The sequence below is a fragment of the Enhydra lutris genome, unplaced genomic scaffold, assembly GCF_002288905.1.
Source record: "Enhydra lutris kenyoni isolate GAN:26980312 unplaced genomic scaffold, ASM228890v2 scaffoldscaffold9, whole genome shotgun sequence".
In the NCBI taxonomy this organism is placed as follows: domain Eukaryota; kingdom Metazoa; phylum Chordata; class Mammalia; order Carnivora; family Mustelidae; genus Enhydra; species Enhydra lutris.
In genome coordinates, this window is record NW_019154093.1 from 44,921,448 (window position 1) to 44,938,063 (window position 16,616).

At 35.8% G+C, this 16,616-nt stretch overlaps 1 protein-coding gene across 2 annotated transcripts in view; it reads right to left on the reverse strand.

Annotated features, from left to right (window-relative positions):
• LOC111143277 (ubiquitin specific peptidase 33) overlaps positions 1–16,616 on the reverse strand; it is a 55,991-nt gene that overhangs the window by 19,619 nt on the left and 19,756 nt on the right. For both annotated transcript variants that reach the window (XM_022496907.1, XM_022496906.1), the window contains exons 5-11: positions 15,483–15,635; positions 12,027–12,129; positions 11,097–11,166; positions 8,723–8,836; positions 5,539–5,617; positions 3,486–3,903; positions 837–977 (exon numbers count right to left, since the gene is read on the reverse strand). In XM_022496907.1, coding sequence (XP_022352615.1) covers positions 837–977; positions 3,486–3,903; positions 5,539–5,617; positions 8,723–8,836; positions 11,097–11,166; positions 12,027–12,129; positions 15,483–15,635 — 1,078 coding nt within the window. The remainder of the gene's footprint in view (positions 1–836; positions 978–3,485; positions 3,904–5,538; positions 5,618–8,722; positions 8,837–11,096; positions 11,167–12,026; positions 12,130–15,482; positions 15,636–16,616) is intronic.

Genomic DNA, 16,616 nt, shown 5'->3' on the forward strand with positions numbered 1-16,616 from the left:
TTGATATCTTTAAAAAACTTTCTGTCTAATACGAGGTCATGAACACTTACTCCTCCTTATGTTTTTCCCTAAGAGTTTTAGAGTTTTACATCTCATAATACTGGAATTCTCATACATAGCCAAGTGGGAATGCAAAATTATACAGCTATCCTGGAAAACAATTTCATAAAACATTAAGCGTAAAACCAATGTAAAACCCAATAAGCCCCTTTCTGGATGTTTCCTCTAGACAAACTTACACAAAAAACCTGTACACAAAGGCTTATAGCAGCATTCTTCATAATTGCCAAAAACTGGAAACAGTTCAAATGTTCTTCAGAGTGAATAAATAAACAGTACTATAGTCCTATACAATGAAATACTACTCTGTAATAAAAAGGAACTATTCAGACATGCAACATGACTATATCTCAAATGCATTACACTAAGTGAAATAAGCCTATTTCAAAAGGCTATCAACTGTATGATTCCATTTATATGACATTCCAGAAAAGGCAGAGCAATAGTACAGAGAAGAGATCAAAAGGGCTAGGGTTTGGGGAGGGGTGGGAGAATGATCTGATTACAAAAAGGTAATATAATGGAATTCTTTGGGAGTGTTAAAACTCTTCTATATGCTGTTTGTGGTGGTGGTAACAAGAATCTATCTATGTGTTAAAATTCAGAACTCTACACCAAAAGTGTGAATTCTACTCTATACAAATTTGTGACACACACACACACATTTCAAATCATGGTTGTATAAAGTTATACTGTGAATTTTAAAGTATTGAGTATTTCATAATTAACACTTTATATTATCAACTCAAAGGAATCCGAGTAACTGAAACTTCTACCTTTTTTGTGTGTGGCTGCCAATCCTGGCCACAAATTGCCTGATTTAGGAGGGCTTGCTGATAAACGTGGATTAACACCTTCATTTGATGAGAGGATCTGTGATGTAGACAGGTCATTCAAATGGACATCAGTAATGTATTCTGTAATATTTAAAATTTGTATTATTTTCTCAAATAGTAAAACTATCCCACTTGTCAAATAATATTAATTTAAAGGTTTCTTCATTTGAGATTTTGAACACAATTCACATTAACAAATGTCAAATGAAATATTTGATAGACAAAGTCCTTGTTAAGTAAAATAACAGTAATTTTCCACCTAGGAATCCAAATAATGTATGTAACACGCTATTGCTGTAGGCAATTCAGGAAGTGAGATCAGTGGAAACATAAAGCCAAAGATGATTGCATTTATTCTTACTTAGTATCTTTTAATATTTGTGACAGTTTTTAAAAAACTTCAAAACCATGCAGGAGGAAAAAATGTCATTCTCTCAAACTAACATTATAATCAAAATCTAAGAAATTCAGGCATAAGTAAGAACAAATTATTTTATTCTTCTGGGATAAAAGAAAATACATTCCTTTATTATGAAAGGGCCTTCTTTTGAAGAAAATTATGAATCAGGAAAATAAAAGCTTCATGACAGCTATCTTTAGAGTTTGCTGTTGGACTCTTAGCACATAACACAGATTCCAGGGCAAGGGATTGTGCTCAATTAGTATTTGAGTAAGGAAAAGAGAATTGTTCATGAAAGATCCTAAAACAGAATGACTTCAGGGATTTTTCCAAATGCAAAATAAGTGACTTTTATTACTTACACATAGGGCATTTCTCATGATTTCAACCATGACTAAAAAAAAAAAAAAAAGACTACTTAATACTGAAGGAAGAAAGGGTAGGAGACTCACTCTAGGACTTCCTGAAGAGAATAAATGTAGTATTATCAAGGACAGGGATTGGCAAATGTTTCCTATAAAGGACCTCATAATAAATATTTCAGGTTTTGCATGCCATATATGATCTTTGTCACATTTTAAAAATCAGGTCTTTGTAAAATGAAAAAACTCAGATCCCTGACCTAGGTCATCAATTAGTCACTGTGTATAAGAACAAGTTCTGCTACGGAACAATAAAGAACCACTAACTCCCTTAAACAGGCTTTTGACAAGGATGGACTGAACAGGAGTCTACAGCAGCCTAAGTTAAGTCTTTCAGTACTGACAGTTCATGTATTTACTGACTAAACAACTTCTAAATACATTTAAACTCTAAACATAGGCCACTATAATTTAGGAGCCTAACATGTTTTCCTGACGAAAACACATTTATGTGCTGTACATAGGTGGAAACATTAGGATTCCCGTACTCAAGGAAATATCCTTTTCCTCAGGGAATTTTGGGTTCATTCAATACCTAATAAAATGTTTAGTAGTTTCATTCATTAGAAATTACAGAAGATAAACCATTTTATATTACTTGTCCACCACTTACTTTAAAAGATCAGATAGTTTAAACTTCTGATGGTTTTTTTTAATGTACTTTAAAAAACTGAAGACTGGGGTGCCTGGGTGGGTCAGATGGTTGAGCATCTGCCTTTGGCTTAGGTCATGATCTCCAGGTCCTGGGATGAAGCCCCGCGTCGGGGTCCCAGCTCAGCAGAGAGTCTACTTCTCCCTCTCCCCCTGCTTGCCCAATCTCTTTCTTTCTCTCTCTCTCTCTCTAATGAATAAATAAGATCTTTAAAAAGAAGAAAACAAAACGAAACAAAAAACTAAAGACCACATTAAGCCAGATAAATTAATTCCTCAAGAAATGAAAGTAAGGGCGCCTGGGTGGCTCAGTGGGTTAAGCCGCTGCCTTCGGCTCAGGTCATGATCTCAGGGTCTTGGGATCGAGTCCCGCATCGGGCTCTCTGCTCAGCAGGGAGCCTGCTTCCCTCTCTCTCTCTCTCTCTCTCTGCCTGCCTCTCCGTCTACTTGTGATCTCTCTCTGTCAAATAAATAAATAAAATCTTTAAAAAAAAAAAAGAAATGAAAGTAAAATGCAAAGCAACCCAACTCAATTACCTTTGGCCAGATGGCCACTTGCTCTTTTCAAAAGAACACTGGCTAATATTATGATATAATTTATCATAACAGGGTTCATTATAGTTAAACTCTTACATCAAAACATATGCCAAATATTTCATAGCTGATATGACTCCAATGACAACAGTCTAAATCGAAAAGTATGAAAGATTACAAAACTGCAATTTAGGTTATTTTGCTTCTTGCCCAGGATCTCAACAGAATCTGCATAAAATGACATTAACACTCACATGCAAATATTGCTAACTCTACTAGGTGAAAGCCCAAAAGTAACCACTATATAATTCCATTCTTCAAACTGAATTATATAATGTGATATACTGCACACAAATTAAGCTAAAGCTACTAATCAGCCTATTTTGTTTTTATTATGCTAAATATAAACTATTAACACGTAAATTAGAAATGTGTTCTGATTTTACTGAGATGCCATGCTGATTCTCCCCCAAAAATCAGCAATCAGTGAAATTACAAATATAATCTTAAATACAAATATCCACACTTGCACACATGGTCTACGAATGAAGCACTACCATTTTCAAAGTATTAAATTGTCACCTGAAGCTCTGCTGTGTATTTGTACTTTGACAGTTTCCTGGTTGTTCAAGTCAACTGTTTCAGACACAGAGTCTCTATCTTTATCTAATTCTCCTTCAGAATTTACTTTATTAATCTTATTGCACATCTTCTCTTTTTGCCAATCTTTTGCCATTTCAGAATTGTTCTCATCATCCTGAATCAACATTGTTGTTTCGTTATTATCTTCAGAAAAGCCTCTAGAGCCATTTTCATTTTCTGCTTTATCACTGCTGCTACAAGATTCACAGGATTGAAAATCTACATCTGATTGGCTCTTGTCTTCTTCCATGGTCTCCTCAGTCGTTATAGTTTGAGGATCTTCCTCAACTTCCATGACCTGTTCTTTTAACTCTTCATGAAGCAGATCCATTAAACATCGAAGGAATTCTTGAGCATCCTAATATATAAGCAACAAAGATATTACCATTTCATTAAAAACACATGCATGTAGAAATGTAAGAAAAAATACACAGAATGTGCTTATCAATGGATTTCTAAATGTGCAGCATTATGCTAAAGAAACACCAGGCATTGAAGGCATGGGAAGCCCTAAGTTCTAAAAAGTTATATAAATAAAACAGAAGTAATTTAAAAATGAAACAAGAGGGTGCCTGGGTGGCTCAGTGCGTTAAGCCTCTGCCTTCAGCTCAGGTCATGATCTCAGGGTCCTGGGATCAAGCCCCACATCGGGCTCTCTGCTCAGCAGGGAGTCTGATTCCTCCTCTCTCTGCCTGCCTCTCTACCTACTTGTGATCTCTCTCTCTGTCAAATAAACAAATAAAATCTTTAAAAAAAAAAAATGAAAGATGATGTAGAGGTCAGCTTTTAGTACTGCTGCTACTTTTAAAAAATGGAGAAGGTATAAAGAAAACATGGATTTGCCTAATAGCACAATTAGAATTCAGAGATGTCCTAAATTCAAATATTTTATAAGTCTGGCTTAAAATTAAAGTTCATCCAATCTTGTGCTGTACCTCAAAGGAAAAATCCGTGATCAACATAGAATGCTTTTTGAAAATACAAATCTGTGGGTACAGGGATATACAAAATGGGTGAGGGGGAGTGGAAGGTATAGGCTTCCAGTTACATAATGAACTAGTCATAGGGATGAAAGGTATAGCACAGAGAATACTGTCAAAGGTATCATAATGGTGTTGTATGGCAATAAATGGCAGCTACACTTGTGATGAGCACAGCATGACTATGTAATATTGTCGAATCATGACACCATACACCTAAAAAAATGCAATACTGTGTGTCAGCTACACTTCAATTAAAAAAAAAGAAAAGAAAATACAAATTTGAAGACCCAACTTATATGTACCAAATCAGTGTCTGGTGATCCAGGAATGTGCACCAGAAAAAATCTAAAGGGAACAGGTATGGTTTTGAAAAAGAAAAACATGTGAGGGCCAGGTGTTAACATTAAAGGAAACTATATAAAGCTACAGTTTCAGCCATCAGTACAACTACAAAAACAAAACAAAACAAACAAACAAACAAGTAAATGAAATGAATTAAAGCCCAGAAACAGACCCTATAAAATATTAATGTAAGCATAAAAATTAATAAAGAAGAAATTTTAAAAATCAGATAAGAAAATTCTTAAATCTGTAGTTTGGTACGATTAGTTAACTCTGTGAAAAATGAAATTTGGATCGTAACACAAAATAAATGACAGATTAGAGAATTAAATATTTTGAAAAATTAAGCATTAAATATAGGTGAAAATTTATCTCTAGACGTGTAACTTTTTGAAGCTAAAAGCACTAAAAGAGAGACATATTTATCCAACACAAATTTGAAAATTTCTAGAAAAACATAAAATTACAAGAAAGGTAGAAAAATATAAACTAAAAATATGAGAACAGGTTATTATTCTCAGTAAATAAACATAAGTGATGACCTAAAACAATGGACAAATAAATTACAAAGGAAGAAATACAAATAACTACATAAAAGATAATGCAAAATGGCATTTTGCAAACTTATTAAAGATTAGTGTTATGAATGAAAAAGAATAAAGACTTACCTGCTGAGAATAGCCCCGAAATGTTGGATTTACTGTTTTAATTCCTTGAAACAGAGTAGTGGGCACAACAGATCCTGGCCTGAGTAAGAAAAAATTTTAATGAGAAATTTGTGACTTTTACTTTCCATTTCAGAAATTTAGCAATCAAGAATTCAAGCTGTTAAAGTGTTTCCAAAAAAATCACTAAAAATTGCTCAGTACTATGTTGCATAGGCTCACCAGAACAGCTTACTAATAATACTCAAAATACATTTTATTGTTCTCCACCCTAATGAAATGGTCATGCTCTACTATGACTTTTCAAAAATACTTGTAATTACTTAAAACAAAATTTTAATTCCTTAAAATTCCAGGGATAATAATTAAGATAAATGTACACAGTACATTGTCTAAATAAGATTTTTCTGAATTTCATGTGTTTTTTAAAGATTTTACTTATTTATTTGACAGAGAGAGACACAGTGAGAGGGAGAAGCAGGCTTCCCGCCAATATGGGGCTCAATCCCAGGACCCTGAGATCATGACCTGAGCTGAAGGCAGATGCTTAACAACTGAGCCACCCAGGCGCCCCTGAATTCCACATTTTTATTTGAGTATAGCTGACGTTAAGATTTTAAAACCAGGGGCACCTGGGTGGCTCAGTGGGTTAAAGCATCTGCCTTCAGCTCAGGTCATGATCCCAGGGTCCTGGGATCGAGCCCCACATCGGGCTCTCTGCTCAGTGGGGAGCCTGCTTCCCTTCCTCTCTCTCTCTCTGCCTGCCTCTGTGCCTACTTGTGATCTCTGTTGAATAAATTAAAAAAAAAAAAAAAAAGATTTTAAAACCAGCATCAACTAACCATGAAAACAAAAATGAAAAGCCAACCAAATTATGAGATTTAACCACCTTTAGAATTTCATACTGACAAAGTTTAAAGTACAGATTCAGGTCAAAGAATCTTAAAACAGCAGTTAAGGGGTAGTTCTAGCTACACAGAAAGGAACTTAGAAACATTAGAGCCCGCAGCAGCACTGGATAACACCCAATGGGGATAAACAACAATGGCTCTCTGGCTCTCTAATGTTAGAGGTATAAATGGCATCTACTTCATATCCCAAAAGAACTCATTAAGATCATCTTCTATGTTTTACAAAAAAATAAACTCAAAGTGGATTAAAGACCGAAATGTAAGACCTGAATCCATGAAACACCTAAAAGAAAACATAGGCAATAATCTCTTAGACATTACCCTTAGCAATGTATTTAGGGATATGTCTCCTCAGGCAAGGGAAACCAAAGCAAAAATAAACTATTGGGACTACACTAAAATAAAATGCTTGCACACAGAAAGGGAAATCATGAAGAATACAAAAAAGCAACCTAGCAAGTGGGAGAAGGTATTTGCAAATGGTATATCAAATAAGGGGCTAGTATTCAAAATCTATAAAGAAGTTATACTTTACTAATGAAATTTTACAGTAGAAATCATTAAGATCTCAAACTCTTACAAGGTTTTTTTTTTTTAAGATTTTTATTTATTTATTTGAGAGAGAGAAAGCACACAAGCAGTGGGAGTGGCAGGCAGAGGGAGAGGGAGAAGCAGGCTTTCTGATGATCAGGGTGCTGGATGCAGGACTCGATCCCTGAGCTGAAGGAAGATTCTTTCTTTTTTTTTTTTTTTTAATTTTATTTATTTATTTGACAGAGAGATCACAAGTAGGCATAGAGGCAGGCAGGGGCAAGGGGGAAGCAGGCTCCCTGCTGAGCAGAGAGCCCAATGCAGGGCTCGATCCCAGGACCCCAAGACTATGACCTGAGCCAAAGGCAGAGGCTTAACCCACTGAGCCATCCAGGTGCTCCTGAAGGCAGATTCTTACCCAACTGAGCCACCCAGGCACCCCTTACGAGGTTTTTTTTTTTGTTTTTTTTTTTAAGATAACTTTGGTGATTGTTTTCTTACAGGAAAGATTGAGCAGTTCTTAGAAACATTTAAAAAGAGGGGCACCTGGGTGGCTCAGTGAGTTAAAGCCTCTGCCTTCAGCTCAGGTCATGATTGATCCCAGAGCCCTGGGATCGAGCCCCACGTCGGGCTCTCTGCTCAGCGGGGAGCTTGCTTCCCCTTCTCTCTCTGCCTGCCTCTCTGCCTGCTTGTGATCTCTGTCTGTCAAATAAATAAATAGAATCTTAAAAAAGAAAGAAAGAAAGGAAGAAAGAAACATTTAAAAAGGACTAATGGTGGGACGCCTGGGTGGCTCAGTGGGTTGGGCCGCTGCCTTCTGCTCAGGTCGTGGTCTCGGGATCCTGGGATCGAGTCCTGCATCAGGCTCTCTGCTCAGCGGGGAGCCTGCTTCCCTCTCTCTCTCTCTGCCTGCCTCCATCTACTGTGATCTCCCTCTGTCAAATGAATAAATAAAATCTTTAAAAAAATAAAATAAAATAAAATAAATAAAAAGGACTAATGGTAAAGGGCACCTGGGTGGCTCAGTTGATCAAGCATCTATCTGACTTTGGCCCAGATAATGATCTTGGGGTCCTCCGATTGAGCCCACTTCAGACTCTTCACTCAGTGGGGAGTCGGCTTGTAAACCTCTGCCCCTCCCCCCACTCTTACTCTCACTCTCTCTCAAATGAATAAAAATTTAAAACAAAACAAAACAAAAATGGACCAGGGTGCCTGGGTGGCTCAGTTCATGACCCCAAGGCCCTGCGATCAAGCCCCGCATCTCCCACTCCCCCTGCTTGTGCTCTCTGTCTCTCTTTCAAATAAGTAAATAAATACTTTTCAAATAAATAAATAAATAAAATTTTATAAAAGGACTAATGGTAAAAGCAATTTTCTGAATGGTCCTAAAACAAAATTAGTAAAATATTACACTAATTATTCTTCTAATGCTACACTTTAGAGCAAATAAATGTGAGAAAAATGAACATTCATGTAAGTATCTATGGTCTGATTTTAGCATTGTCAGAATGCCTACCCCTGCATTAAAACTCAAGCATCAGTAATAGCAACTTTAGCAGTCCAACATTAGATGTCCAGTCCTGATACTTCATTTGGCTCTTCAGTTTGAAATATAACATGCCCTAAAATGAACCTGTCTCAAATCTACTTTTTTCAACTCTATATACATGCACCTCCATCCTTTTAATATTTGATATTCATTTAAAAACATAACAAAGAGAATAAATACATTAAGTACATACCTGCTTTTATGCCAGAGTTCTGTCATCAGTTTGAGATAACTTTTGCAAATGGCTGGTTTCTTATCTGTTCGAGCTAGTCCTCCACAATGAAGAAAAAACTGTGTCAAAGGTGGACTAATTAAAAAAAAAAAAAAAAAAAAAGGAAAGAAAAATGTTAAAGTGGAATCAAAGCTTAATACTGACTGACTTCCAAGCATTCAAGGAATAGGCAGCACATACAGCCACATGCCTAGAATTACTTTGCTTCCTTTTACAGCTTCACATTCACTTCTTCATATTCATGATCTACCCATTCAAATCAAATTTGACCCCACCCTATCAGACTCCTCAATGGTGCCAGATCCAGTCAACACCTTTCATTTCCCTCTTAATAGCATTTATTTACAGATGACCTACCCCTCATTCTTCAGCAACTTGCTTCTTCTGAACAATGATGAATTTTTCTACTTTTCTTCTTTACCTCTGGCAACTCTTTTCCCTCTTAATTGTTCTTTTTGCTCTTACCAGATATATAAATATCAAGGTTCCTCAGCACTTGATCTTATGACTTTTCCTGTCTTCCTTATATACTCTTCTCCTGGGGTGACTTTAAATTTTCATGCTCATGCCAGACAGTCAAATTTATGAAAGTCAAATGTCTCATCTAAACTCCAGATTTATATCAAATACCCAAATTTAACATGATAAAAATTTAACTTTCAAATCAACCTAGTCTTCCTCTAAGCTTCTACATCTCAGTAAGTGGTACTACTATCTATCTGGTGGTTCAAGTTAGCAACTTAAAAGGCAATACCATCTTTATGAGTGTGATTAGCTGGAGGGAACCTCTGTGAGTCTTTTCAAATAGTTACATGAAACAGACTGGACAAAGGACCAAACCCTGACCCAGAACAAACTGGCTATCTTAAAAAGATATTCCATGTAAGTGGAAATGAAGAGAGAATGGATAGCTATATACTTATATTACACAAAGCAGAATTTAACTCAAAGCTGTAACAATATATAAAGAAGGGCATTATAAAATGATAAAGGGATCAATTCATCAAGAGGGTAACATTTGTAAATATTTATATACCTAACAGAGGGCCAGCTAAATATACAAAGCAAGTATTAACAGATCTAAAGGGAGAAATAGGGGTGCATGGGTGGCTCAGTGGGTTAAGCCTCTGCCTTCAGCCCAGGTCATGATCTCAGGGTCCCAGGATCGAGCCCCGCATCGGGCTCTCTGCTCGGCTGGGAGCCTGCTTCTCCCTCTCTCTCTCTGCCTGCCTCTCTGCCTACTTGTGATCTCTCTCTCTCTCTCTGTCAAATAAATAAAATCTTTAAAAAAAAAAAATAAAGGAAGAAATAAATAGCAATACAGTAACAGTAAGGGACTTCAATACCCATCTTTAATCTTCCAGACAGAAAATAATGAAACACTGGACTTAAACTACGTATTATTAGACCAGATGGACTTAACAGCATCTGCCTTTGGCTCAGGTCATGATCTCAGGGTCCTGGGATCAAGTCTTGCACTGGGCTCCCTGCTCAGCAGGAGGCTTGCTTCTCCCTCACCCACTCCCTCTGCTTGTGTTCCCTCTCTCACTGTCTCTCTGTCAAATAAATAAATAAAAACTAAAAGAAAAGGAAAAAAGAAAAAAAAATCTGAATACTGTGACTTTTCCACCTAGCAAAAAGAGTAAAATATTTTCATAGCATCCACTAACTAAAAATAATTTGAGAAATTAGTTCAAGCTCATGTTCTACATGTAAAAACAAATAACTTGCTCAAAGACACACAACTACCTAGGGTCTAAGCGAGAACCAGAAGTCTCAGGAAACTATAGACATGAATAGAGTAACCCCACTGGGAAAATAATGGATTATGTCCCAACCAGGATTCCTGCCTACTCTACCTTGAGGATTAACAAGAAAGAAAAAAATAACTTTTTCAAGACATTTACATAGTTTGTTAATCCACATAATTTTCTAAATAGGATCATTTCAGAAAGTAAGATGGAAAGAGAGGAATGCATTGAGGATGGTGAGAAAAGTACAGCCAAGGATTTATGGGATCCTGTTGGCTAGGGAAATTGAATAGAATTATTATTCTTTCTTATATCACTATTAATGTATATTTCTTTCTTTTCTCCTCTCATTTTCTTTTCTTTTTTTTTTTCCTTAAGCATACTACAGCAGCATGGTTTCCTCCCATCCAAGTACTAACCAGACCCAACCTGCTTAGTTTCCAAGATCAGAAGAGATCAGGCACATTCAGGATGGTACACCCGTATACTAGCAGCATGGTCATCTGCTCAAAGAATGACTTCCTTTTTGTCTTCCGCAAAGAATGACTTTAAAAAAGTTATACAAAATTAATTTAACTACTTACCAATTAGAAAGAGCCTGCAAAGCTGCATTCATATAACAAGTATTTCCAATATTTTTCAAACCTGTAAGACCTATTTAAAAAATCATAAATTATGTTATCATTCAATAATGCAATGACTTAATTTTATAAATGTTTACCAAATATGTAACTATATATGGTACTTATTATGGTTCCCAATCTAGGCTAAGAAAATACAAAATAGGAGCACCTGGTGACTCAGTGGGTTAGAGCCTCTGCCTTCGGCTCAGGTCATGATCCCAGTGTCCTGGGATCGAACCCCGTATTGGGCTCTCTGCTCAGCAGGGAGCCTGCTTCCTCCTCTCTCTCTGCCTGCCTCTCTGCCTACTTGGGATCTCTCTGTCAAATAAATAAATAAAATTTTTAAAAAAGAAAATACAAAACAGGAGTGCCTGACCTATCAATTGGACCAGTTGATGGAGCATAAGACTCTTGATCTTGGGGTTGTGAGTTTGAACCCCACAATTTTTCAAAAAAATTAAGAATTTTAAAAAATACATTATAAAAAAATTTATTAATGGAAATACAAAATAACAACTTGAACAACTCTGACTTCAGGCTTGTACAAGTGTTAATTTTCAAATAATTATTTAAATACACATTTAAAAAATTAAAATTCCCTTGTATCAGTTACAAAACACAAAATTTGTACTATATTACATACAGATATAGTTTATACTAAGAATTGTGGGCTTTGGTAAAGTGATATCAGAGTAACCAAGCATCATTCAAAGTTGTCAGTCTTTCCTTACAAATTTCCTTACAAATACAATAATACAAAACTAAATTTTTTTTTGGTCATCAACATCAGTAGAGTCTCTTTCACTTCGGGAATTTGAAATTTTCACATTACACAGTTTCCTAAAGAAATGGGCAGTGCCATACAAAGGAGTAACAGGAGAATTATTTTACCTCTTGCTTTAAGTTCATCTTCTTCTTCCACTTCTATGTCCAAATCATCAAATACAGCAACCAGAGGAGTTTTTAATGTTGTATTGCTGGGTATTTTAAAATCCTTGATAAAAGAAAAGACAGCCAACTTGAAAAAATCTTTTATGTAAAAATTTTTTAAAATTTTATTTCATATACATCTACAGTCTAAAAGTTAAGAGATGTTATTTTAAAACTATTAAGAACAAACTCTGGTATTACTAATCAGAATAAAATTTATACTTATATCAAAAAAAAAATTTACATTTGTAACTTGAAAGCAGTAAGGATTTACACTAGGTAAGAGCCTGTCACTCTATATTAAAATATGTACTTGAATTCAACAAAGCCACTTGTGACTTTTCTGAATTTAAACACAATTAATTCAGTGAATTCCAATCCAATTCAGTGAGATCACATCACGGCTAAAAAAAAATCTAAGTGGAATACTCTACACTGTCTTCTCGGAATTCTTTAACTATTTACAGGAAAAAAATACTTAAGTTATTCTATTATAACACACCAACTTATCTGTAGACCTACAATCAATCTCTCCTGATCACTTGCTACCTTACTTATTTTGCATCCTTTTGTTCATATGAAATAGTTCACTTGTTTTAAATAGTAATAAAATATTCCAGGGGGCACCTGGGTAGCTCAGTAGGTTAAAGCCTCTGCCTTCAGCTCAGGTCATGATCCCAGGGTCGTGGGATCAAGCCCCGCATCAGGCTCTCTGCTCAGCAGGAAGCCTGCTTCCTCCTCTCTCTCTGCCTACTTGTGCTCTCTCTGTCAAATAAATAAATAAAATATTAAAAAAAAAAAAATATTCCAGAATTAATTTTCAAGTATTGGCTTAACTCAAAGGTTACAACTGGTAATCTGCTAGCGCACACTGAAAAAAAAAAAAGAAAAAAGAAAAAAAAAGGAGACAAAGCCTAACAAAAGAAAAACTTTGATCTAATATTTTAAAAATTGGGAGAGCTCACATAAAACTCAGATTATGCAAGTTCTCTTATAACAGATGATCAAACCACAGTGAATCCATTTAGCAACACTCGGTTAAAGGCAGAAACTGAAGAGCAGCATGCACTTAGCATGTGCTCGGCTTCTCCAACTTATTATAGCCTTATTCCACCTCAACAATGCATGCATATGTACTTTTGTACCCACCCACTTTATACATTCACTTTACTTTCCTGGTATCTGTAGATACTGAACATTTGAGTTGGCCCCATAGTCTCACTTAGTTATATTTAAGTACAGAGACTTAAAAAAATCACTTAAAATTTTACCTCCCAGAAAAAACTTGTACTAATGACATTTGAATGGTTTCCAATATTATTATTTTATAATTAATGTTCCAATGAATTGGATTCAAATAGCACAGAAATTTTATACTAAAAAAATCTGTACAAATAACATTTTTTCTTCTGAGTAATTTCTTCAACCATGGGATCAGGAAGTTGCATGAAATTGAATTCATGCCTTTGACTGATGTTTTATAAATATATCTCACTAGAGAATTATTTACAAGCCATCAGAAAAGTATCAGTATATTTATTCAACCAGGTTCAACATTCATTAAGAGTATGAAATCTCAGGATGCCTGGGTGGCACAGGAGGTTGAGCTATAGACTCTTGATTTCGGCTCAGTTTGTGATCTCATGGTCCTAAGATCGAGCACCATGTTGGCCTCTGCACTCAGCAGAGAATCTGCTTGGGATTCTCTCTCCCTCTGCTCTGGCCCTCTGCTTGTTCTCTCTGAGATAAATAAATAAATCTTTAAAAAAAAAAAAAAAAGAGTATGCAGAAATGTCAACAGAAAGGTGTTTTAACTTACTTAAGTCAGGGATGATTATTTTATTAATGTGTTTTTATTCATATTTCGTTTTTGTGAACTATCTGCACTTATTTTTTTCAACCACCTCTGAGCACTACCCTTATAAATTGTTATTAGTTCCTTATGTGATTACACTCTGTTACCACATTTTTGTTAATAATGCAAGAGTGTTCACACAAATTTACTTTCGGGGCACCTGGGTGGCTCAGTTGGTTAAGCAACTGCCTTCAGCTCTGGTCATGATCCCAGAGTACAGGAATCAAGTCCCGCATCAGGTTCCCAGCTCCACCGGGAGTGTGCTTCTCCCTCTGACCTTCTCCTCTCTCATGCTCTCTCTCATTGTCTCTCTCTCAAATAAATAAATAAAATCTTTTAAAAAAAATTTACTTTCAAACTATCAAGGAATTAAAAAAAAAAAAACACATTTCTGAGTGATAAATATCAGTGGGAAAAACAGTAATGGTAATGTGGTGATTTACCCACTAGAGCGATTCAACAGTAAAACTAGAAATGCAGCAAGTTATACCTTGTCTAAAATCTAGTCATTTTAGTTATAGAATGTGTATGGCAAACTACTTTATTAGCATAAATGCCTACTATCAAAATATGATAAAGATACAAAAGAAAAATAGAAAAGTCTGTATCAGGGCTCCTGGGTGGCTCAGTGGTTAAGCATCTGCCTTCGGCTCAGGCCATGATCCTGGGATCCCGGGATCCTGGGATCAAGCCTGGTGTCATGCTCTCTGCTCAGCGGGAAGCCTGCTTCTCCCTCCCCACTCCACCTGCTTGTGTTCCCTCTCTTGTTGTCTCTCTGTCAAATAAATAAATAACATCTAAAAAATTAAAAAAAAAAAAAAGCTGGTATCAAGGAAGAAAAGAATACAAATACAATGTGATTTTTATGACACGTTAGGAAAAATCTCATTACTGTGTTAATTAAACCATACAGAGCAAATGGGTAAAATAAGTTAGAAGCCACTGTTCTAATTTTTTCATTTCCTTTTTCCTCTTTTTATATAACTGAAAATTCTCAAAATTAAGTGACCAATCTTTGCAAGCCCATACATATTTTGGAACCAAACATGAATGCTAAGCTTTAAGATATCCTTATCTGGTTTTTGATAAATTAGTAAAATGTTCCTAGTAATATAAATGGGGGTAGAGAAGGGATAGAAATGAAAAAAAGTGAGCTGAATTAGTATTTCTAATTCCCTATCAAAGGCCTGCCCTCTCTCCTAGAACCAGATTGCTAGAAAAAGATATACTTTTTTAGAAAAAAGTATATACTTTTTATAGAAAAAAATATATACTTTTTATAGAAAAAAATATACTTTTTTAACCTTTTTTTTTTTAAGTTTTAAAACACAACAGGTGCTTTTCCATCTTCAGAGAGGTGGGCTTCGATCTTACCATAACCTATTACTCTACAAAAGAACAAAGGCTAACCTTAGTGTTTCAATCAAGAAAAAAACGCATATTACATAAATTTTTCAAGTACAAATTAGGTACAGTTGTTTTAAATTTCAACTATATGATAAATTCTGAAATCACTACCTGAAAATGTATGATACTTTAGTTAAATAAAGTTAGATTATTACCTGGACATTGTTTTCTTGTGTTTGCTGAAGTGGTCTTACATGAGGCAAAGAAGGCTGAGTTCCTAATTTCCTATCCAAAAATACTTCTTTGCTGCAAGCATAACACCATACTCGAAGAGTGGTAAGGTTCACAGTTAGATAATGCTTTGTCTCCTATATAATTTCACAGGAGGGGAGAAGAGGAAACAAAATTAGATAGAGCTGAAAACATTTCAAAAGATCATATAAGGGGGCATCTAACTGGCTCAGTTGGAAGCATGGGACTCTTATCTCAGTGTCATGAGTTCAACCCGCACGCTGGGTGTAGAGATTACTAAAAAAATAATAAACTTAGGAACAGCTGGGTGGCTCAGTGGGTTAAAGCCTCTGTCTTCGGCTCAGGTTGATCTCAGGGTCCTGGGATTGAGCCCTGCGTCAGGCTCTCTGCTCAGCAGGGAGCCTGCTTCCCTTCGTCTTTCTCTGCCTGCCTCTCTGCCAACTTGGGATCTCTGTCAAATGAATAAATAAAATCTTTAAAAATAATAGTAATAAACTTTAAAAAATCATGTAAGGGGGTGCCTGGTTGGCTCAGTCAGTTAAGCATCCAACACTTGGTTTTGGCTCAGGTCATGATCTCAGGCTCGTAAGACTGAGCACTGCATCCAGCTCTATATTCAGTGGAGTCTTTCTCTCTGCCACGCCCATCCCCTCATTCGCTTGTGCTCTCTCTCTAATAAACAAATAAATCTTTTTAAAAATCATAAGATAAACTGCTGGCCTTTGATGAATAACAATATACTCAAAAGAGTTAAAACTGGAACACCAAAAACACATTCTTCCGGTAAATTGCTCAAGTACAGTGAAAAGTAACCCTACCCTAGAAATTATTCAGTTGTCATTTTTTTACCACTGTTCAACATGAAGACAAACACAAGAGTAAGACTCTGCTTTACAGTTAGCAAATAAGTGTAATATAAGAAAATAATTGACAAAAGCACAGTAACTATTCCAGAATATCAGAGTGGCAAACCAATGAGCCCAATGACATGAATCAAAGCAAAAAACAGCTCAAGCAATAGTGAACGTGTGATCTTGCATATATAAATCTCCGGCCTTTGTATGTATAATGATGCCTGAGAGCCTTGGGATATTCAG